Source organism: Abrus precatorius, unplaced genomic scaffold (assembly GCF_003935025.1).
Source record: "Abrus precatorius isolate BTA unplaced genomic scaffold, Abrus_2018 Scaffold10, whole genome shotgun sequence".
Classification (NCBI taxonomy): Eukaryota; Viridiplantae; Streptophyta; class Magnoliopsida; order Fabales; family Fabaceae; genus Abrus; species Abrus precatorius.
Genome location: NW_020874292.1, coordinates 13,315,840 through 13,339,191, shown reverse-complemented (window position 1 = coordinate 13,339,191; position 23,352 = coordinate 13,315,840). Strand labels below are relative to the sequence as shown.

Here is a 23,352-nt window from a genome sequence, read left to right as displayed (position 1 = left end):
AGATATTGATTCAGTCGAGATTCTTGTTGATTTCGGATTTTCTGGTTTATCTCAAAAGATAATGATTGAATCCGTTAAAGTGAATAATACTTTACAAAATAAATATAAATAAAAAACTCATATCTAGATTATAATTCATTCAATTTAATAAACTAAAAAAATAAAACTTAGTAGTTTATTATATACCTTTATTTTTATATTATAAATATAAATCTAATACGAAAATAAACTAAATTAGACTAGAATTTATATAGATAAAATTGTTTTTATCATGTTTAATGATTTTGAAACTTAAGTCTAATTTATTATTTGTTATAAGTTTTTTACTAGCTTAACTTTTAAAAAAGTTTGATTTTACATATTAATATTTTTAATGGCCTACTTCGTATTAAAATATTCAATAGATCATTAAATTTTTTTATAAATAAACTATTAAATCACCTTAATAGGTGTGTCTTTTTAAAAGTCATACAATTTATATATAAATAAATTATTAAAAAATAATTTAACACATTGAATATGTATAATAAAATTATATATTTCTATTTATTACTTTTAAACCACATATTTAATTTAAATAAGTAAATCACTACACTTAAAAAAAATACAATAGAATAAACATTAATTTATAAATCATTAAACATATCTAGTAGCATAGAGCCTTACACATTAAATCAATAAACACAATATAACTAAATAAGTTTAATACAACAAACAAAAATCTAAATGCATGTACAATTTCTTAAATTTTGTATTTTGAATCTCAATTATTTTCATAAATCTTTCGTAAATTATTATATTAACTTTATGAAATGCATGTACAGTCTCTTAAATTTGTATTTTGATTATGTTTAATACATCATCTAAAATTTTGTTGTACCATTTATACAAATTTGAATGGAAATATTTGTACAAATTATTATATTGCAACAAAAATTTCAGTAATTAGTCATAATAAAGCCCTATATACATAAACTTTGTAACATCTTTATCTCAAAATTCGTACAATGCATAACTTTTTCTTAATAAATTATAATAAAACATCATTTTGAGGAATTTAATGAACTAATTATAGCAAATTAATAAAACTTTCTTTAAATCTTCATGTGGAAATGAAAATTTTAAAACTTGCAATACTAATATAACGATAATGACAAATAATATGAAGAATAAATAAACATCACGATTACACTAAGTATTCTTCATTTTGTGAAATTTGAATATAAATTACATACATTAGCATTAAACTTTACAAACTGTTGTCAAAATAAATGGGACTTAACACATATACATAATCATAATATTTACAATCCATAGACATGTATGAATCCTAGAGCAATGTCCCCAAAACCAACTACCAAAGATCGGTCCTACTCATCTTCAGCATCCCAACTCTCTATCTCAGCTAAGTCTTCCGAATCCATATCCTCATCTGATTCCAGGTAGTGATCGTCCGAATCAGCTCTAACCTCTATGCCAGTGAAGCGCTCAAAGGTCCATCTGGACGGTCTTCCAAGAGAGTCATGATCGTGGTAGGTAAATAGATATGTGAGGGCTGCTGAACTCGTAACAATACCTCTATATATATATATATATATATATATATATATATATACACATAAAGTCTAGTGTATTCTACTTCTAGGAAAATCAAATGGGATACTATAAGAGTAATCCATCTCCATCATAACAAAAATCCTAGGTTCATCTTCTACAAGTACAGTGATGAATCCATATTTTATTAGATTTTTACTTGTCATTTTGATGGTTCTTAATAGAAAAAGTAAACTTAGGAATTGTAAATAACATAAAAACATCATTTTGGTCAATTTATCATAGGTTTCTTAATTTTTGGTTAAATTACATTGATTTGAATAGATATAGTTTGCAATTTTGATTATTTGAATAATTGTGCAGGAGTTTCTAGACTTATTCCATGGATTTTTAGCATTTGAGAAAGTTTGAGGTGAAAGTGATCACTTTGGAGTCCATAGTGAACACTAAAGCAAGCTAGTTCTAGAAAGGTAGACCAGAGTGATCACTATGAACCCATAGTGACAACTCCAGAAAGGCCAAAAAGTACAAGGCTTGTGCGTAGCTACTATGGAACCATAGTAGACACTCTGGAGCAGCCAAAGTTATCACTCTAATACCAAAGTGACAACTCCAGAGAGGCCAAAAACACAGGACCTGCGCATAAATACTATGGAGCGAGAGTAACCACTTTGAGGCATTGCGCGTTATCATATATGTGTATGCATGATTGGTTGGGCTGAAAATGGGCTAAGTGCCTAAGTGCAGGGTGTAATTCTGGGTTGTCCTTACTGCAGCGAGAGGATTCTCGCTGTAGCGAGAGGGCCCTAGGAGGAAGGACCAAAAGACGTCTTACTGTAGTAACAAAGCGACAGTTTGGGGTGCATTTTTAGGTGCAATCTCGCTGTAGCGAGAAGATCTCGCTGTAGTGAGATTCTGCAGAAACCAGGGTGCAGTTTCGTCTGAGATTTTCGCTGCAGCGTAAGGGCGTGTCACTGCAGCGTGAATATCTCACTGTAGTGAGAATATCGCAACCAAAAAAGGATTTAAAGGGGTTAGAGTTCGGGGAGAGTTATTTCTCCCTCTCCCTTCGAAATCCCTTTGATCCTCTCATTCCCAAACCCTTTTTCATCGATTAAATTGCCTCCAAAGTCGTTCGTGAGCCTGATTGAGGGTTGAATCCGCGTTGAGAATGCTTGAAGATGAGTTTTAATGGTTAGGGTTCCGTTTCTCATCCCTTTTTCTCTGTTTCTGGGTTCCCTTGGATTCTCATGGAGTTCTTCCATGTGTTTTGGGCCAAAATCTGTGTAGGGAGTACATTCGTGGTTGAATCCGAGTGTGGGTCTTCAATCCAAGGTAAGGGAGGACTCTACCCTATCTCAATGTGTTATAATTCTTGTGTGTTTTGTTGATTAATGCAATGTGGCTAAGATAGGGAGTAGAAATTGTGTGTTGAATGGAAATTGGTGTGCAATGTGATGTGTGCTGGAATAGTTAGGCCCCGTGGGGGTGATTGTGTGTGATGGAATGCCATTGATTAGTGAATTAATGATATTGTGAACAAATGTGGGCCCGAGGGCCATGTAATATAAATGAGTATTGGCTACGTGTCGTGTGATGTGAAATAAATGTGAGCCTAACCGTGTATTTGAATGCAAATGTGGGTTGTGTACCGTGTGTAAGCATGAATATTGCGTGTGTGAATGAAATGTATGTGAATGGGGCGTGTAGCGCCGTTGTAATATGCTGTGAATGGTTCAGCGATACACTAGGGGTGTGGAAGATGAGGACGGTAGAAATACCTTAGGGAAGAGGGAGTGGTAGTGATACCGACTGTGGAACTAGTGCACCACGGGCCACACACTCTCTTCCTGACTAGACCTCTGACCACTACCTTTGTTAAGCAACCCGTGATTGTCCACGTGGTATTCGTGAGGCAGGGGTAACCAGCGACCATTCATGGTATAAATAAGTGATCACAGTGCCACAGTGAGTGTGGCTAGCTTGCGTGTGCACGGGATTGTTATTAATTGTAATTTTGAATGTGAAGTGTTGTTGTTGCCGTGAGTGCATTGATGTTCAATTGAAATGTGCTGGATAATGATGTTGTTTGTGTTATATCTATATAAATGTATTGAAAATGAATTAGAGGTGAGGCTCTATGTTTTATTGTGTTTTGGTAGTGTAGAGTATTCACTCTTACATTCATTTTTCAAGTAATCAAGACGATCAGCACCGGACTCAGGATATTATTTTGAAAACTGTTGTATTTGAATAATTCCTGTAGCAACTATTTGATGAAATTTGTAACCCTTTTCTTTATTTGAAATGTTTGATTAAAAATGGAAGTTTTATTATTTCAGAAATTTACAAAATTCTTTATTTATTGAAAATTAAACTTAAGGTGTTACATAAAGAAATCACCCCCTTTTCATAAATGATGGATTCACACTCAGAGATCAAATTCATGCTCCTCCTGATGGGACTGAGGGCATTCTCTAAACAAAGACGCATAATGGATTCAGCACAAAGTATAATAATGGAAATGAATTGTGAATAGTATATATGAAAGTGTCCAATATTTCAACCTAGGCATATGATTCTGATCTAACAAATAGACTCAATTTTCTTTGATGAAGATTCCTCTATGTTCAATTGAATGATGGATTAGTTTACAACTGCATTAAGAATATAATCACATACTTAATTCAATTAAAATTTAAAGATCCAAATCCAAAATTACATCACAATATCAAATTTGGATCCATAGATCCCTAACCAAAAAAGTTTAGAATAACACTACAATGGAAGAAAGGAAAGTAAGAGAAGAAGAAGGTAAGAAGCAGAAGAACATCTTTCAAGACCCAATTTTCACCTTAATTCCTCTACCAATGAAGCTTGAAAGTTGCTCCCAATCCCTCTCTCAGACTTCCCTTGAAAGTTAAAACAGTTACAATGTGAAAAATAACAAAAATGAACAAAAGTCTCTTAACCTAAACTCTTAACTTCTATTTATATTTTTTTTCTGCCTTTTTTCACTTCTTCAATTTAATCTCTGAGAATTATAACATGAAAAGTCTTCTAGAAGCTTCTATAGCTGAGGTGGAAATTCAAATCGTCAAAAGTTGATGCTTTAAAAGTGATTTTCAAAATTCTTGCGTGGACACTTTCGGTAACCAGTGTCCACGTGCATGTGATTTTAGAACTTTTGCCTTACGCATGTTCACTTTCAGTGGCCAGAGTGTTAATGCGCAGGTGCGTGATCAATTGAATTTTGATAACCTTATTTCCTCTCATTCCTAGCTCATTAATCCTCTTTTGTGCCTAATTGGTTTGAATTGAATCATTTTATGATGTTTGAATTTTATTTGGGCTTTATTTAATTTTTCTAGTATTTGGCAAATTCTGATACTATTTTAGTTTCTGGACCATATCTTGAGTTGTAGAACTCATTTCATGTGATTCTTGATTTGTAGAAAAGCTAAAAGAAAAGCGCACAATTCTTATGAAGAGGTCCATTGGGCTATGCTCGTACTACCACTTTTCTTGGCGGCCTAACACATATTGGCAGTGTGCCCCGACTTCCCACAGTTATTACAATTTGTCTTTGGTTGTGGGTAGTCTCTCACTATGTGTGGTTCTCCACACCTAAAGCATTTGATCGACCCTCTAAAAGAGCCCGATCCTGAGCCAGAGCCAATACCACTGCTTCTCTCCTAAGACGAAGTCTCTCTAGACTATGAGTAGCTGGAGCCCGAATATGGCTCTTTAGAGAACCTAGGGGGTCTTCTACCTATCTCATTGGACCACTCCCCCTGGTGTCCACGGTCTCGCCCATGGAATTGGCCTCGAAAATTCTGCACTTGCTCACCAAAGTGAGCAGGTCAGTCAGCTGGAACACGTTGACTGCAGGTCAAATATCTGGCCTAAGCCCATGCTTAAACTGAGCACACATATCTTCCTCTCCATCTTTATGCTGATAGTAAGGTCAGTACTTCATCAACTCTTAGAATTTTGCAGCATATTCTCCCATAGTCATACTCCCTTGCTTCAGCTCAAGGAACTTTCTGGCCTTCTGTTTCTTCAAGTCCCGGGGGAAGTCAAACTTAGGAGGATTGTGTCTAGTGAAGGCAGACAACCCTCGGTACACTGTCGGTTCCGCGTATTGGTTGTGTACCAAGGCCTGCAAAACTTAGGTCATTCACTCTAGGAGGTCATTGGTGATTCCAACTCCTCTACCTCTATCGGCCATTATAATCTAAGCTAGCAAACAATGTATTAAACCACACTTTAACTTGTCAGATTAGAAATCAACATTTATAATTAAGGTAAGCAAAATATATCAACACAGCTTGGACGCTTTAGCCTAATACCCCAGTTTGGTTTAGGTGAATTGCTCTGATACCAAAATTATAACACCTTAATTTAATTTTTTAAATAAATAAATTTCACAAAATTGGGAATAATAAAATTTCATTCAAATGATTTTCCAGTGCATAAGTTCAAAAAAATCTTTCAAAATAAGGATGGATTACAATTCATATCAAATCAATGCTACAGGACTAATTTAAATACATCAAAATTTTCAAATAAATTTCTAGGTCCTATAGCAGTCTCATCCATCCCTTCATTGAGCCAAGTGCTGATGATTGTCTTGGTCACCTGAAAATAAATGTAAGGGTGAGTACTCTACACTATCAATACATAAACAAGCATAGAGTCTCACCTTACCCATTCCATACATAAACAATTTCTAACATATTTTAAATCAGGCATCAACAAGTACAAAGCATTAGTTTCATCATTTCATTCTCATTCACACACAAGTGCGCTCACTGCAATATCAAATAATCCATACACACACGTGTGCTTATTGCATGTTAGTCATGCTCACTGTGGTGCTGTAGTCACAATTTTTCTGATGCCCTCAACCTCAGGGACTTACTCAGTTTTCCACCATGGATGGTCGCCAGATAACCCCCACCTTATGGATATTACGTGTGCAGTCACGGGTCACTTAGCAAAGGTGTTAATCAGAAGTCAAGTAAGTAGGAGAGTGTGTGGCCTATGGTGCGCCCACACTCACTGTTGGTGTCACCACCACCCTCTCTTCTCCAAGGTATTTCTACTGCCCCTATCTTCCACACCCCAAGTGTATCGCTGAACCATTCATAGTTTTCCAACATATTGATCAATTGAATTTTTATAACCTTATTTCCCCTCATTCCTAGCTCATTAATCCTCTTTTGTGCCTAATTGGTTTGAATTGGATCATTTTATGATGTTTGAATTTTATTTGGGCTTTATTTAATTTTTCCAGTATTTGTCAAATTCTGATACTGTTTTGGTTTCTGGGCCATATCTTGAGTTGTAGAGCTCATTTCATTGTGATTCTTGATTTTTAAGAAAGCTAGGAGAAAGGCGCACAATTCTTATGAGAGGTCAGAACCCAATTCGGATGTTAAGAAGCTGAAACTGGACCTAGAAGTGAACTGAAGCGGTGCAGTCGCAGATCTTGAGCAAGGTGCAGTATTTGGGTCATATCTCAGTCCACAGACATCTGATTAAGCCCATTCCAGTGGTGTTTTGAAGCTGACCTCCAAGGCTACAATTGTCCTTCAGGCAACAAACCAAAAAGAGGCCGTTTTCATAGCCGAAAAACATGGAACAAAGTGACGAACGAAATTTTGAATTTTGAATTTTGATTTTAATTTTTTGGCTCTTCTCTTCTCTTCTCTCTCTCAGTCCCTCTCACCTTTACGACTTGTTGTTTCCCTCCATCCATGGAGGCTTAGATTTCCATCTAATTCAAGGATTGAAAAAGGGTTGAGACACTCTTGAGGATCAGTTTCGCAATTTATTCAACAACAAATTCGGTTTCATCTATTCCTTCTTCTCCTCTTGCTAATTATGATTTCGAATTGAAGTTCTTCGTTTGGATTGATAATTGTGCAGTTGTTTGATTACATATTATTCGGTTGATATATGTAATTAATTCTTGAAGGAGTGTGAATTAGATTTTCAGGTTTGAGATCTAAGATTAATGGCATTGGTGAATTAAATTAACACAAATCGATTAGGTTTTAGAGGTTTCTGAACTTTGAGCGAATTGTGTGTTAATCGAATGCATGAGGGTTCTCGTGTGAATGCTTAATTTGAATTGAGGTTTCATTCGAATTTAATGTTAATCACTAATTTGTTGTTTGATGCATCTTCTTGGAATCCGGTGATAGAGTGGTCGTAGTTCTTCTAAATTCTTGGATTAGAGTTTTTAATTCATGTTAACTTTTGATTCTAATTAGTGTTATTCTATAAATCAAACCCCCTCTAATTTTATAATCGTATAACATTATCATCGTTGGGAGACGACTTGGATTACACCTCTTACTACATAACTTTTATGCAATTCAGTTTTTATTAATTTGTCCGAGAGCGACACTCGTGATCACATATTCAAACACATCCACATTCACATTCAACATGCCATTCACACACATTTCCAATCATTCAATTATTTTACATCAAATGATGACATGCTAACACATATTTTCACCCACAATCTTAATCACATTACACTATTCACTTTCACACACGGCACACACAACATTTCCAACACGATCCCGAGTACAATCAAACCATTCTCAACACATGCACTATTCAACATCAACCACATTGTAGCCAACCACATGATTTTCATCACATTTCTTCCAAATCCCGTTCAACACAAAATGTACATCAAAACACACACTTTCCTGCATTTTATCCTAACTACATTACAATACATATTCAAATAAATGGATTCAAAGCACAATGAGATAGGGTAGAGTCATCTCTTACCTCAAATCAAAGATCTAAACAATCAACAAAGAATGTGCTCCTTACACAAATTTCATCCTAAATACATGAAAAACTCCATGAGAAATCGAAAGAACAAACAAGAGGAATGGAAAAACCCGAACCCTAACTCTTATAACTTACCTCCAAGCGTCTCAAACACAATTTCAACCTTCAATCCAACTCACAAACAACTTTCGAGGCAGTTTAATCGGTAAGAACAGGTTAGAAATAGAGAGAATCGGAAGAGAGATGAAGAGAAAAGAGTGTGAATGTGTTTCCCAAACCCTAAACCCCTCAAATACCATTCTGGTCGCGACATTCTCGCTACAATGAGATATTCTCGATGCAGCAACACCCTTTCTAGCTACATTAAAACTCTCAGAGGAAACTGTACTCTGGTTTCTATAGAGTCTCGCTACAGCGAGACTGCACTCAAAAATACACCCCTCTCTGTTGCCTTCTCGCTACAGCGAGAACACAACATAATCACTAACAACCACGTCGTAATGGTGTCAAATAAAACTAAATTTTTCAATTAATTTTTGCAATATAGAGAGCAAACTTAGGTCATCTCATACGGACACAAATTCATTCTATTTTCAATTACATGCAACGGTGGTTAATTTGGGAGTTTGTGATTTAATGACAAATTAAAAATGAAAGTAATTTAAAGTAAAGGCAATTTGAAACAAACGAAATTTAAATGAATTTAAATGAAAACAGATCTAAAACAAAAAATGAATTTAAAATTTGAAAACAGATCTAAAAACTGAAAACGAATTTAAAATTTGAAAGTGGATCTAAAAACTGAAAACGAATTTAAAAATAAAAATGAATTTAATTTAACCAAAAAAAACAAAAACAAACACAAATTGAAAGCAAAATGAATCGAAAAGTGAAAATGAAACAAAAACAAAACAAAATGCAAAACAAAAATGAGAACTAAAATCACAAATTGAAATCACAAATCACAGACGCAAAGTAAGATTATTATATTGAATTTGCCTAAATCTCAAATGTAAAAGCAATCAATCGATCAATATTACACTCAAGGATAAAACCAAATTCAATCAAATTATGCATGCACCAATCTTAACCGAAAATTATGAAAAATTAAAAAGACAAACTTGGAGCGATCAATCGATCTTACAATCCCGCTTGAGATGATTCGTGAGAAACAAATAATTTAAAACGCAGTATAATCTGAAAAGTGGCAAGCGAATGGAACGAAAAAAGGTTTTTCTCAAAAATGGAAAAAAAGTCTTTATTCCAAAAATGAAACTATGAAAACAAAATTATGAAAGGGAAAGGAGAGAGGGGTGAAAAGGGGATATGTCCAACATTAACCTTTTGACCCCTATATATACTAGTCTTAAATGAAAATGGAAATAAATGGGCCAAGGCCTCTACAAGTAATTATAATAAAAGCCCTAAATATAAAAGGTATATTTTAAGTCTGAACTTCAAAAATTAATAGAAAATAGCTCTGAACTCCAAACAACACAATCCATTTGTCCAAATTGAAGCCTAGGAAGTGAGGAATACATTGCAAAAAGAATCAACCAAAAAAGAGATCTATAGAAAAAGATATGGCCGAAATAGTGGACAAAGGTCAGAATAGCAAAAATGTGAAATAAAAGTAAAGGTAGTAAATATTCATGAAAACTCCAATTTAATGCAAGATATGCAAAAACATGCTAAATGAAATAAATAAAGAAGGAAAGATATTTTAGAAGATGCAATAAGGTTATAAATGTGAGTATAAAATATGAATCATCAAATAACTCCACACTTAAGGTTTTGCACTCCCAAGCAAAATAAAAGAAAGGACAACAAAACAAAACCAAACAAAGTAAAAAAAATTTCAATGGATCCTAAAGTGAAAGTGGTGTGAGCAAGAAAGAAAATGAATTCATTAATCAAAGTATGAAAGAATAAAAAAAATCAAGAATATGTTCCAAACATAGAAGTAAGGAAGAACTTCAATCTAACTAAATCATTGATCAAAATAGGCAAAAATTCTCTCAAAGGTATGGGTATCACTCATTCTTTCAAGTGTATAGGTTAACATTTTCACTCAAAGCATATCATAAAAGTAAGCACAACCATAGGCTTGAAGTGCCTCTAATTTCCACTATTTGAAACACATGCATCAAAAGATCAATAGGACTTGTATCAATAGGACTAGAGAAAAGGTGGGATAAAAGAAAGTATAAAAGGCTAAAAGCCAAGAGAAAGAAGAGCAATGGGGAATGAGATAAAAACAAGTAGAAAAGTACCAAAAATTCAACACTAAAATTCTGGAATTTTTTTTTTGTTTTTTTAAGCTACTGTTCTAGTGACTAATAATGCATCAAAATTTCCAAACAAGGCACAATATAACACAATACCCCCACACTTATTTTTAACCAACTCCCAAAACAATTCCAAAGCTCATCTAATTTTTAAGGTTGGATGATTCATGGTTTTTCAGGTCACATGGCTTGTAATGAGCTGCAAAATTATCAAGAAAGAATTAATAAGGCTCAAAGGGGTAAACAAGTGAAATAAATGCAAGGTGAGTCAATTTGGCTAAGTAGCTAAAATGTGAAAGAAGGCCTAAATCATATCAAAAGTGCATGTGAACAAATAATCTCAAAAAGAGTCAAGTCAAGTTCTAAAATGCCTACAAACATGAGTGAATCACACAAGAAAGACAATAAGCCCAAGTATTACTAAGGTAATTATTCTACCAATCATTGATCCAGAATCTAATTATCATGAAAAACTAGCTAAACTCAAATGCAAGAAACAAATTATCATGTTATAAAAATCTCAACTAAGAATAACAAATAAAAAGTTGCTCACACAAATGAAATCTAAAAGCAAAGGAATCCAATGAAAAAAATATGTTGGCACACTTTCCCCACACTTGAATCAAATATGTTCGCAATGTGGGAATGGATAGAAAAATGACAAACACATGAAAATAGTTAAAACAAAGTGAAAAGACATGCATGGAGAACTAAAGGAAATTAAAATGAAGGGAAATAAGGGTAAGAGAAAAGAATGCCCCAAGTCCCTATGTAGACACTTCCTCCATCATAATAGGCTCCACTAAAGATACATCATCTATGTTTTGAGCCTTCTACATAGGTTTGCTTTCTTGAAATAGTTTTAACTGGTGACCATTAACTTTAAAAATTGCCGGTAGCTTCATCCTTAATTTCAACTGCACCTTAGGGAAAAATTAGTAATCACAAAAGGTCCATCCCATCTAGATCGAAGCTTACTTGCAATCAGTTTCAAATGAGAGTTAAACAATAACACTTTTTGTCCCACAGAGAACTCTTTCCTCAGAATTTTTGTATCATGGAATTTTCTGACTTTTTCTTTATACATCCTAAAGTTCTCATAGGCCTGCAAGCGTATCTCATCAAGTTCCTGAAGTTGAAGCTTCCTTTCTTTTCTGACCTACTCAAGTGTCATGTTACAATTCTTTAGTGCCCAATATGATCTATGCTTAATTTCCACTGGAAGGTTGCATGCTTTACCTAACATCATATGAAATGGAGACATGCCTAGTGGTGTCCGGTAAACTATTCTCTGAGCCCAAAGAGTGTCATCCAACAACTTACTCTAGTTTTTCCTGTTAGGGTGAACCAACTTTTGGAATAGATGCTTGACTTCTCTATTAAATACCTCAGCTTGGCCATTAGTCTGGGGATGATATGGTGTAGTAATTTTGTGTCAACCCATTACAAAAGTGGCTTCCTATTACAACGTCGCTATGGTCCTATTACAAAAGTGGCTTCCTTGATCACTTATGGCCGCCTTAGGCATACCAAATTTGCAGAGTATGTTAGTCCAAAGAAAATCTGAAACAACCCTAAGCATACCAAATCTGCAAAGTATGTTAATCGAAAGAGCGTCAGGAACACATTGACGGATAACCTGGTCACCACAAAATTTCCACATATATGGATCATCCTAGACATAATATTTAGCATTACTTTTAAGCTTATCAACATGAGATCTAGATGCATGAGGAGGTACAACAGAAGTAACCAAATAATTAACAATATCTGTAAACCAAGGTACATAATCTACAGAGTACAGAGCAAATAGATAATCATCAGGAAAGTGATCATAAATGGGTAAAGGATTTGTTGTCCCTTCAATATGGCTAAGGTGATCAACAACCTGATTCAACACACCACTTCTATCTTTAATATCAATATTAAACTCCTATAGGAGAAGCATCCACCTGAGTAATTTGGGTTTTGCATCTGGCTTCTTCAGTAGGAATTTTAAAGCAACATGATTTGTAAAGACAGTTATTCTAAAGCCAAGTAGATGGGAGCGAAATTTATCTAATGCGAACATAATGGCTAAAAGCTCCTTTTCAGTGGTGGTATAATTTACTTGAGTTGCATCAAGAGTTCTAGAGGCATAAGCTATGACATGTGGAAATTTACCTACCATCTGTGACAATACAGCTCCAAGTGCCTAATCTGAGGCATCACATATTAACTCTAAGGGAAGCTTTAAATCTGGTGGCTACATGTTGGGGGATGCGGTGAGTCTCCTCTTCAACTCCTTAAATGCCTCCTTACATGAATCAGAAAATATGAATGACACATCCTTCTGCAGAAGAATGGATAGTGGCAGGGCAATCTTGCTGAAGTCTTTGATGAATCTCCTGTAAAAACTTGCATATCCAAGAAAAGAACACACCTCCCGCATAGACGCGGGGTAAGATAGAGAGATAATAACATCAATTTTAGCTTTATCAACCTGTATTCCTCTCTCATAAACAAGATGTCCTAAGATTACACCCTTTGTTACTATAAAATGGCATTTTCATATTTAAGTATAAGGTTATTCTCAACACATCTGGCTAAAACTCTAGTCAAACTATGCAAGCACGAATCAAATGAGGAACCATAAATTGTAAAATCATTCATAAACACCTCCATGCAATTTTTAATCAAATTGAAAAACATACTCAACATACATCGTTGAAAAGTAGCCGGTGCATTGGACAAACCAAAAGGCATTCTTTTATATGCAAAAGTGCCAAAAGGGCAGGTGAATGTGGTTTTGGGTTAGTCCTCAAGAGTAATGTGTATTTGCATGTAACCAGAAAAACTATCCAGAAAACAGTAGTGAGACTTACCTGCTAACCTCTCTAGTACCTGATCAATGAATGGGAGAGGAAAGTGGTTCTTCCTGGTAGCCTAGTTGAGCCATCTATAATTATTTCATACTCTCCATTTGTTGGCAACTCTGTTGGAAACCAACTCATTCTCCTGGTTCTACACAACTGTTATCCCAGACTTCTTAGACACCACTTGCACAGGTAAGACCTATATGCTATCTGAAATGGGGTAGATGATTCCGGCCATCAGTAGCTTGGTCACCTCTTTCTTTACTATATCAAGAATGGTAGGATTGAGTCTTCTTTAGGGTTATCTCACAGGTTTAGACTCATCCTCTAACATAATTCTGTGCATGTATATAGTTGGGCTGATTCTAGGGATATCAGCCAAAGTCTAGCTAATGGCTTTGTTGTTCACTCTCAGAACATTCAACAGCTTCTCCTTCTGGTCCTCACGAAGGCTGCTAGAAATGATTACTGGAAGCCTCTACTCTATATCCAAATAGGCATACTTGAGCTGGTCTGGCAAAAGGTTCAGCTCTAGTGATGGCTGCTGCTGTGTGGATGATGAAGGAGACTGCGAAACTTTAGCAGCCATAGAAATATTAGAATCTGCACTTGCAAAGGAAGGCAAAACAGAGGATATAACAGTATCAATCTCAGCATAGATGGCACACACGCCACTGTCATAGGTGCAACTAGGAACTACATCAATGTCCAAATCAAAAAATTGTAAAAACTGCGAAAACTCAAAGTCTATTTCTAAATCTACTCCTACATCTACTTCTATACACACATCAATATTTTTATTATTTTTTGCAACATCAATCAGAAAAATAGAATGATCAACAATTATGGAATGGTCTTCAGCTGGGTGTCTCATGGCTTCAAAAATATTGAAGTGAACTGTGTCCTCTCCAAATTCCATGGATAATGTGTCTGTATGAACATCGATCTTGGTCCTTGCAGTCATTAAAAATAGCTTCCCCAAAATCAATATAGAATTCTCATCCTGCATATCAAGAATATAGAAGTCAGCTGGAAAAATTAACTAGTTAATTTTTACCAACACATCTTCAAGCACTCCCAAATGCTGAGTTGTGTTGCGGTTTGCCAATTAAATGATCACACTGGTTGGCTTTAAGTCTCCCAATTGTAGCAAGACATTAGTAAAGGTTGCTTCTCCAATAGTGCATGGTATGAAGAATGTGCGTGAATCATCATATTTTTGTGGAAGGTTGGACTGAGACAAGGATGAGACTATTTGGACTGCCCTCTTTTTCAAATTTCTCTTATATGTACGTAGCTCTTTCAAAAATTTTGCATACCTAGGAATCTGTTTAATGGCATCTAGCAGCGGTATATTTATCTCCACCTTTTTGAAGGTATCTAGCAGCTCTTGATCAGCTTCTACTTTCTTTGATGTAGACGCTCTGGATGGAAATAGAAGAGGGATCTGCTGCTGTTATATAGACTTCTATGTGACATCTGCTCTGAACTAGGCTGGATTGGCCACTGGACTGCTATTCAACTCCTTGCCACTTCTCAAAGTGATAGCACTCACATTACCTTTAGGATTCACCATAGGTTGAGACAGTAATGTTCCAGACCCTTGCTGCTGGAAATTATTCACTGAGGTAGCTAATTACCCAATCTGGGTTTGCAAATCTTGTATAGTGGCGGAAACATTCTGTTGGAACTGTAGACTCTGTGTGGCCATCTGGTTCATCAGTTCTTCGAGAGAAGGTCCAGAATTGGGTTGCTGCTATGGAACTTGCTATTAGAGAGGAGGAGGAGTGTATTTTGACTGTTGCCGCTGTGCTGGCTGGTGGTGGGCAGGATGCTACACAGGCTGTGGCTGCTTGTAACTATACATTTGCTGATGTTGTGCTGGGCCTGGACCATATCGCATATTAGGATGATTCCTCCACCCTGGGTTATATGTAGATGCAAATGGATTATACTGCTGTTACTGGTATAAAGGATGTATATTTGCCATCGCATGAGAAGGTGCACTGGATTTCTCTTGCAGCTGTGGACAAGCATCCGTGTAATGATTACCTAAGCATATACCACAGGTCTGTGGCGCTGCCTATACCATTGCTAGTTGCCTCACCAATGAAGTTAACTTCGTAAGCTTATTTTTCAGTCTCTGATTATCAACTGTAGCCACATCACTAGTTGTTGTTTCATGCACAGATCTGGTCACACTCCTAGAACTGAACTGTTGTGAGTTCTCTATCATATTGAAAATCAAATAACTTGCAGCTGTAGGGGTCTTGTCCATCAAAGCTCCTCCACTAGTTGCATCAATCATGCTCCTCTTCATAGAAAGTAAACCTTCATAAAAATACTGGATCAACAGCTGCTCATTGTTTTGATGATTCAGACAGGTTGCACAAAGTCTGTTAAACCTCTCCCAATACTCATACAAATTCTCTCCTTCCAGTTTGCCTAATCCCACTTATTTCTTTTCTGATTTCTACAGTTCTAGAGGCAGGAAAGAACTTCTCTAAGAATCTCCTCTTCATGTCATTCCATGTAATAATTGGTGTTGGCTGCAAGTAAAGCCAATCCTTGGCCACGTCACAAAGTGAGAATGAAAATGCCTTCATCTTCACGAAGTCTTCAGGCACATCTACTGGCCGCATGGTAGAGCAAACTACATGGAACTCCATCAAGTGTTTATGCAGATCTTCTCCTGCCAATCCATGAAATTTGGGCAACAAATGTATTAATCCAGACTTTAATTCATAGGTGGCTGCGCCTTCTTGTAGTTGAGGCACTTGGATGCAAAGTGGTTGGTGGCCAACATCAAGGCCAACCAGCTCCTTCAAGGTTCTCTCTTGGTTATTTGGAGCCGTCTTGTAATGTACTCTCTTTGTAATCTCTGAAGCCTTGAATGTGTCTTCTCAATCTCAGACCTGGTCATGCAAAGTTAAAATCACCAAGAACATCCTACACTTAAAAAGCATTTACTGAGTGAACAGTGTCAGTTTACAAGGTAAGTACTATGAAAATGCGAGATATGGATGAAGTAAAGCCTTGATAAATCTCTTTTTGGTATAAGAAAACGCCACAAAATTTTTTTGAATTTTTTGAGATGCAACTATGTAAACTAGATGCCTAACAGCAAGAAAAATAAGTAAATAAATAGCAAAAAATAAAAATATTTTAGAAAATAGGCAATTTTTGAAAATCTAGAAAATCGCAATGGATAGGAAAATTTTTTCTATCCCAAATGCATAGGCAATAATGTCAATTCTGAGTTTCCTAGCCAAAGTTATGCCCGTTTTAAGTTTCCACAATTTTTTATTTGCCACTCACTTGTATATTTTTTTCTACGACTCTTTTCCCAAATCCGCCAACTCTACTATCTAAAAGACACTAAAAGAAATGTGGATACAAAAATTCAACTCAAAATTCAGTCTCTAACTATTTTATTTGAATTTTCTAAAATATGGTAAATAGCAAGTGAATAGTAACCTACACTAGCGACACAAACGACGCAACATAAACATAAAAGACGCAAGACCAACGCAAACAAACAACGTAGGAAATTAAATAAAGCAGTTAGCGTACACAATAAAATTAAAACAAAATTGACTTGTATCCCCGGCAATGGCGCCATTTTGATAACCACGTCGTAATGGTGTCACATAAAACTAGATTTTTCAATTAATTTTTGCAATATAGAGAGCAAACCTAGGTCATCTCACACAGACACAAATTCATTCTATTTTCAATTTTAAACATGCAACGATGGTTAATTTGGGAGTTTCTGATTTAATGACGAATTAAAAATAAAAGTAATTTAAAATGAAAGCAATTTAAATGAAAACGGATCTAAAACTGAAAATGAATTTAAAATTTAAAAACAAATCTAAAAACAATTTAAAATTTGAAAACAAATCTAAAAACTAAAAATGAATTTAAACTTTGAAAATGGATCTAAAAATTAAAAACAAATTTAAAAAACAAAAATGAATTTCATTTAACCTAGAAAAACAAAAACAAATGTAAATTGAAAACAAAACGAATCGAAAAACAAAATTGAAAACAAAAACAAAATGAAATGTAAAACGAAACGCAAAACAAAAACGAGAATTAAAACCACAAGTTGAAATCACGAATCACAAATCACAAATGCAAATTAGGATTACTATACCGAATTTGCCTAAATCTCAAATGTAAAAGCAATCAATCGATCAATATTACACTCAAGGATAAAACCAAATTCAATCAAATTATGCAACACCAATCTTAACCAAGAATTACAAAAAAGTAAAAAGACAAACTCGGAGTGATCAATCGATCTTGCAATCCACGCTTGAGACGAGATAATTCGCAAGAAACAAATAATTTAAAACGTAGCAGAATTTGAAAAGAGGCAAGCGAATGAAACGAAAAAGGGTTTTCTCTCAAAAAAGAAAAAAAGTCTTTATTCCAAAAATGAAATTATGAAAAGGAAAGGAGAGAGAGGTGAAAAGGAGATATATCCAACATTAACCTTTTGACCCCTATATATACTAGTCTTAAATAAAAACAGAAATAAATAGGCCAAGGCCTCTGCAAGTAATTATAATACAAGCCCTAAATAAAAATCCTAAATATAAAAGGTATGTTTTAAGTCTGAACTTCAAAAATTAATAGAAAATAGCTCTGAACTCCAAACAATATGATCCATATGTTCAAATTGAAGCCCATGAAGTGAGAAATCCATTGCAAAAAAAATCAGCCAAAAAGGAGATATACAGAAAAAAGTTATGCCAAAAATTGTGGACAAAGGTCAAAATAGCAAAAATATAAAATATAAAGTAAAGGTAGCAAATATTCATGAAAACACCAATTTAATGCAAGAAATTAAAAAACATGCTAAATGATATAAATAAAGAAGGAAAGATATTTTAGAAGATGCAATAAGGCTATAAATGTGAGTACAAAATATGAATCATCAATCATCCAGCTTACCCAGGGCCTTTTTGCTATAGCAAGAATCTTCTTGCTATAGCAAGAACACCCCTGCATTACACACTTAGCCAAATTTTCAATCATTTCCAGCCAAATCACAAATCCACATCACATTTCAACCGAACTATACGGACTTCTTCACAATCATACTCATATATTCATACACGTCCACATTATCACATGCATATGCACATCATCATATATATAAATCAAACATACAAACATATGTAAATTTCATATATACCCTTATATTAATATATTAAAATATTATTACAAAAATTCAGGACATTACAACTCTCCCCTCCTTTAGAGAATTTTGTCTCTAAAATTCAACCTAACTAAACAAACAACTCTATATACAACTCTCTCATCCTATTCTCCGTTTCCCATGTGATATTTTCCTTATCACTTGAGCTCCATAATACCTTCACTAACGAGATTTTCTTGCCCCTCAACTGCTTAAATACGTTTATAATATATCATATATACCCTTATATTAATATATAAAAAATACGTATGTAATTTTAAAAACTGTTTGTAATGGTTTAAAAATCTGTTAATAAATCCGTCTATATATACACATTTTGTAGTAGTGTTATTTCCAGTCTCCTTTGGCTTCCATCCTCCTTAAGCTATTATAAATCAATAAATTTAACAAAAAGGAGTTAAGTTTCATTTCAATCTATAAGACAAAATTATTGCTTAAATTCAAATTCTTCTAGATTAAAAGAAAATTGAAATCTAAATTAAATTTATTGAAGTAAATAACTGCCCAAATTTGTGTTACAATTTACTAAAGCTTGGCACTTATTGGCGACCATTTTTGGCAACAACAAGCAACGATCAACAACTCTATCTCTGGTACAAGGTAAGTCCCAGATATGAGATCTTGTGTAGGTCCGAAGTCCAAATATTTATATATTTTAGGAACACTTAAATTGATCTAAATTCTGAAATAAATTAGGGATTCAAGTTTATTAATTTATTCTATAACAAACGCAATCACAATATTCTAGTAGTGGTTCTAGGACATCTTTGTGTGCTAAAATTTATATATACGATATGTTCAAATTTGCGTGTCTTTGTTTTATCTATAATTTTTCATATTTTATTTTATATAATTTTACATGTATATAGATTAATTGATGTACTCATATCATATTATTTTTTTTTAAATGTCGTATTATATACATGTACCCATGCCTAATATTAGTATTGTACTTGTATATTTGCAATATTGACTATTGGTAATACCCAAATGAATGAGTATTGCAACAGCAAAACATCAAGTGTGAAGTCTATGAATACACACAATGTTTGTACTTGAGGTTAAGATACGTCCACTTAACCTCTAGGACATAAACAACATGTTTTTACTAAGGGATTAGTTTTTGTTTTTAATATGTCAAGTTCATGTGGACAAACTCCTAAAATGAATTGTATTAAAAAATATTTAGAAGAATACAATTACATGATTGAAATCAGAATATAGAGGGTATTTTCTCTGCTAGGATTCTTTCTTGCAAATCATTGATCTTATCAAGAAATAACTTATGCTTGTGGTGATCTCTTTTGCTTATCAAGCATCCTTGTTTGTGGCGCCATTCCTACCATAATTTCTTCGTTTTATTCAGTTCTCAAAACAACAAATTCTTTTTCTCCAATTCTAAATTTTTGAATTGATATCCTTTTCTTCCAATAAAACTCTATATTGTGATCAGAATTTTCTTCTCGTATTTTAAGCATCAAATTTTAAATTTTGTATCTTGATTTACATCCTAACCCTAGTAAGTTTAAAATTCAATAGATTTAGGATAAATCTCATCATACTTAGTTAACATTTAATATTTTAAAAATTTGTTTGATTGAAATAACTCAAAAGAGATAATATATATATATATATATATATATATATATATGATAAAAAGGTGAGTGGAGTTAATAATTTAATGGATTTCAAAATGTTTATTTTTATATAAAAAAAAAGTAACCAAAGATGAACTTTTTTTTTTCGAAAAATTAATTATTTTAGAAAATTTCCCCAGAACTTATACTAAACGTAAAAATGTTATGTTTTCAAATTTATATTTTCGAAAAATAACTCTAGCTACCTCAAAAAGAGCCTTCCCAAGCATTCCATAAAAGTGATTCCAACCTCTAAGCTATTTTATGTTTTAATAGCGTGTTTAATTCGGCATTACTTCCCTATAAATTCATGTTAAATATCCTACAAAGCTTAGCTTCTAAAGTATGCAGATACACACGATGAAGAACATGAAGTCCGACCTTGACACCTTCCTTGTTTGAACCGGCAAAAATTTTAAGTAGACAAATCTTTAATCCTTATTTTCTTTTAAAAAAATCATCGTTCTTTATCAGAAAAGGAAAATCCCTTCATCTATTCCTACATATGTTTTAGAGAATAAATTCATATGTATAAAAAGAATGACAAAATATCTCAACGTGCCAGTTTCTTCTTTAGACTATTTTTCTCTACCTTTTTATTTTACCAAAAAAAAAATATGCCGGAAGATATTTGAGCAACGTCACATGACAAGAAAAAAGACAGAATTGTTTTTATATGTCTATACACTTTAACTTTTGATATGGGGTCCACCATCTTGCATACAAATAATTTGAGATGATTGAGGTCCATTTATTTAGAAAGATGGGTCCTAATTACAAAACAATGGAGAGGCCAGTGACTTTGGTTTTTACATTTTGCTCACAAATACTGAATGTACTTGCTTATCTCATCATCACACGTTTCAAGATCAACATTCTCAAACAGAAAGCACGACGTGGAACTAGAAGACTCAACCATGCTGATTTCAGCACAGTTTGTGAAAGAAACATAATTAGATGAAACGCATTGCCAACTATCTTCATTTTCTGAAAAGCATGAGGGTGTGGTCACTTGATTATTGAACATTGGTGTAGTAGGCCTAGAAGGGGAACCAATTATTGTTGTTATGTGTGGTCCTTCCTCAAAAAGGCTTAAAGCATCTAAACAAACTCCAAATTCATCACTGCCAACAAAGCTACCATCACTTGTAGTCTCACCCTTTTCCCCACTTTCCATCATTTTTGAAAACACAGCTTTTGCAGCTTCAAGGCCAAGAACTTTATGAGGGAGTGAAGTGGCCATTTTGTTCAGTATTTGGGCAGAAGTTGATGAATTATTACTTGACATGGAGGTCAAATTAGGCACAAGGGTCTCTCTAATATTATCCTTTAGCCCAATTCCAGGGTTAATAACACTCTCATTAGTGTTGTTCCCAGCACCAACGGGTTGGCATGATTTGATTGCATCAAGGTAACCAGATGCAAGAATTTTACTAGCAACTTTGTTGAGAAGCTTAGTTGAGGATGAAACTGACTGGTTTGTAGTGGCGTTTGGTCCATGGCATGATGTTTTCTTTGATGGAACCGTGTACAAGCGAGTGGATTTTGATTCTGTGGAACTAACAGTGCTAATTGGATCCATGCATTTCTTTTCAAAGCGCTTTTTCAAATATGAGTTCCAATAGTTCTTGATTTCGTTATCTGTTCGCATTGGTAAGTGCTTTGCAATACTTGACCACCTAGCAGGAAAATAATATAATCAACGCAATGTAATCAAAATTTGTCCACCATGTTTACCATTAAAACAAGTTTCTTGGTTAAGCTGCAAAGCTACATTTTAGTATTACCCATTGGAAAGAGCATAATTTGATTGATGGGGAAATAGTATTATTCTTGTAAAAAATTCCTAAATCATGTATACTAAATGCAAAAATTCTGCTGGGTCCCTTATTACCAACACTAATGACTGTATATTCCAGCTTGCAGCTAGATCTTATACCTGTTGCCAAGAACCGCGTGAAGTTTTATTATCGTCTCCTCTTCTTCTTGGGTTAATTGTCCTCTCTTAATGTCAGGTCTGAGGTAGTTAAACCATCTCAGCCTGCAACTCTTTCCACATCTTTGAAGACCTGAACAATACCACAAGGACTAAAATGTTACATCTTTTCATTGTAATGACAAATGCTATTTTCTACTTAAACATGTTAGCCAAACTAATTCTATCAACTCTGTCTCAGCCTTTATGAACAATCAATGGTAACTAATTATCCATGGGGATAAAAAATTATTATAATATAATAAGATCGAAATTATTGACCCAAATATTATTCTAGAGTAGTGATCTACTGAACAATATAAAATTTAAGGCATAAAAATTGACCAGCTTTCTGTGGCAAGGTGCGCCAGCTTCCTGTGCCATGTTTCTGAATGTAAGCAATAAGTTTCTGGTCTTCTTGAACCGTCCATGCACCTTTTCTCAGTTCCTCATGACTGCAGCAAGGAGTTCTTCCCATTTTGCAACGTCAGTGGAGGCAGGAAGCCATGAGAATAAGAAGGAGGAATGGCCTTGTCTGGGGAGGGGGGGGGGTGTAATTGAAGGATTTCTATTATAATTTCTAAATCGGTGGTGAAATTGAAAAATCTAGTATACTTCAGCTATGTGTACTTGTGTGAGACAAGGGTTATACTAATGAGCTGATATGGACAAAATGATCAGGGCATTAAAATTGTGGCTGTAGCTGCATGTGTTGAATTTAGGTCCCTGAGTACGACCACTTTGAACATCGATGACATGTGGGGGCATGAATATGGCTGGACCTTACGGATATAAGGTAATTCACTAGGTGACAAATAGTACAAGTATAGTTGTGGATGGTCCTTACTCCTTAGTCCTTGCCCACGCCTATCTGGTGGTGGATTGGAGTTGATTATTTAATCCATGAAAAATTGATAAGCAACTCAATCATGGATCTGAATATCTTAAGTAGAAAAGGACTCCTTTATATCCATGGTAAATGCCAGGGGAC

At 34.5% G+C, this 23,352-nt stretch overlaps 1 protein-coding gene across 2 annotated transcripts; it reads right to left on the bottom strand.

Annotated features, from left to right (window-relative positions):
* Positions 1-21,010: 21,010 nt before the first annotated feature.
* LOC113845939 (transcription factor MYB34-like) lies at positions 21,011-23,045 on the bottom strand. Of its 2 annotated transcripts, XM_027473685.1 has the most exons (4): positions 22,952-23,045; positions 22,707-22,891; positions 22,326-22,455; positions 21,011-22,065 (listed from the first exon to the last, which is right to left on the bottom strand). In XM_027473685.1, exons 2-4 carry the CDS (start codon positions 22,837-22,839, stop codon positions 21,207-21,209), a joined length of 1,122 nt encoding a protein of 373 aa, XP_027329486.1. In that variant the 5' UTR covers positions 22,840-22,891; positions 22,952-23,045; the 3' UTR covers positions 21,011-21,206. The 2 variants fall into 2 exon arrangements, with proteins under 2 accessions (XP_027329486.1, XP_027329477.1); XM_027473676.1 differs by having other exon boundaries at positions 22,707-22,983.
* Between the last annotated feature and the right edge of the window lie 307 nt (positions 23,046-23,352).

Excerpts from the sequence above, each read along its gene's own strand:
- LOC113845939 (XM_027473685.1), bottom strand. The coding sequence starts at position 22,839 with ATGGGAAGAACTCCTTGCTGCAGTCATGAGGAACTGAGAAAAGGTGCA. Across the intron at positions 22,456-22,706 it reads CACCTTGCCACAGAAAGCTG|GTCTTCAAAGATGTGGAAAG; the intron begins GTCAATTTTTAT and ends GGTATTGTTCAG. Across the intron at positions 22,066-22,325 it reads CACGCGGTTCTTGGCAACAG|GTGGTCAAGTATTGCAAAGC; the intron begins GTATAAGATCTA and ends TTTTCCTGCTAG.